Below are 1,366 nucleotides of genomic sequence, written 5' to 3'. Positions count from 1 at the left end.
CCAAGTAAGTTTTGCTGCACCGACAGCCTTTTGTTTTGTTATTAAAAGAATAAATTATTTTTATTTTTGAACTCCTGCCTTGCTCGCCTCTCTGCAATTGGGTTCCAACACTGAGGATTGTGACACATGCGTGTAATTCCTGGGTGACAAGAAAGCTTGTTAGTATGAACCCACTCCAGTACCTTAGACCTCATGACAGAAGGGACGAACAGGGTTCCGGGGGGTCCCAGGCCGGGATCAGGCTCCTCCTTGTGGGCATCGCGGACCTCCTGCTCAATGTGCCATGTGAGAGCCCCCACGATGCATGTTGAGGGAACGATATGTTCCTTGGGCTAGGGAACATCTGGAGGAGAGAATTGACGTGACAGGGCATCCGGCTTGATATTCTTAGAGCCGGGTCTAAAAGTCAATATGTATTGGAAACGATTAAAAAACAAAGACCATCGTGCCTGTCTGGGGGTTAATCTCTTAGCAGCCCTAAGATAGGTCAGGTTTTTGTGGTCGGTCCAGATGAGGAAGGGAATCTCAGTACCCTCTAACCAGTGACGCAACTCTTCCAATGCTAGTTTGACGGCCAATAATTCACGGTTTCCTACATCGTAATTTCGTTCGGCTTGAGACAGGCGCCGAGAAAAGAAGGCACAGGGGTGTACCTTATTGTCTCTGGGGGATCTCTGAGATAGGACAGCACCTACCCCAGTATCGGAGGCGTCCACCTCCAGGATGAACTGGCGTTCGGGTTCAGGATGGCAGAGGATGGGAGAGGTTGAGAAGAGTTGTTTCAATTTGTTAAAGGCAGTGTCTGCATCTGTAGTCCATTTGAAGGCTCTGTTAACGAAGGTAAGTGGAGAGAGTGGTGCAGCAATACGGCTGTAGTCCCTGATGACGTGTCAGTAAAAGTTTGCAAAACCTAGAAAACGTTGAAGCTGTTTACGAGTCTCAGGAATGGGCCATTCGACTACTGCTTTAATTTTCTTAGGGTCGGTACGATAATGTCCTTCTCCGAAAATAAACCCCAGAAAGGAAACTGATGAGGCATGGAACTCACACTTCTCGCCTTTGATGAATAATTGATTCTCGTATAACCGCTTAAGGACCGTTCTGACCTTTTTGATGTGTTCCTCCTTGTCACGAGAGTAGATTAAGATATCGTCAAGATATACAAAAATGAAGTCCCCTAAAAAGTCTCTGAGTACATCGTTTACTAGCGCCTGGAAGACTGCAGGAGCGTTAATGAGACCAAACGGCATGACGAGATATTCGAAATGACCCAAAGGGGTTCAGAAGGCCGTCTTCCATTTGTCGCCCTCCTTTATGCATACCAAATGGTATGCGTTACGCAAATCTAATTTAGTAAAAATGGTGG

General features: G+C 46.6%; 1 protein-coding gene across 1 annotated transcript in view; it reads left to right on the top strand.

The window, feature by feature from the left end:
- LOC119422990 (large neutral amino acids transporter small subunit 3-like) overlaps positions 1-1,366 on the top strand; it is a 122,059-nt gene that overhangs the window by 28,153 nt on the left and 92,540 nt on the right. The window contains exon 7 of the mRNA XM_037690400.1: positions 200-213. Coding sequence (XP_037546328.1) covers positions 200-213 — 14 coding nt within the window. The remainder of the gene's footprint in view (positions 1-199; positions 214-1,366) is intronic.

Source organism: Nematolebias whitei, chromosome 16 (assembly GCF_014905685.2).
Source record: "Nematolebias whitei isolate Nwh7 chromosome 16, NemWhi1, whole genome shotgun sequence".
Lineage (NCBI taxonomy): Eukaryota > Metazoa > Chordata > Actinopteri > Cyprinodontiformes > Rivulidae > Nematolebias > Nematolebias whitei.
Note: the sequence above shows the minus strand (reverse complement) of the source record. Positions and strands in the feature narration are given on the sequence as shown.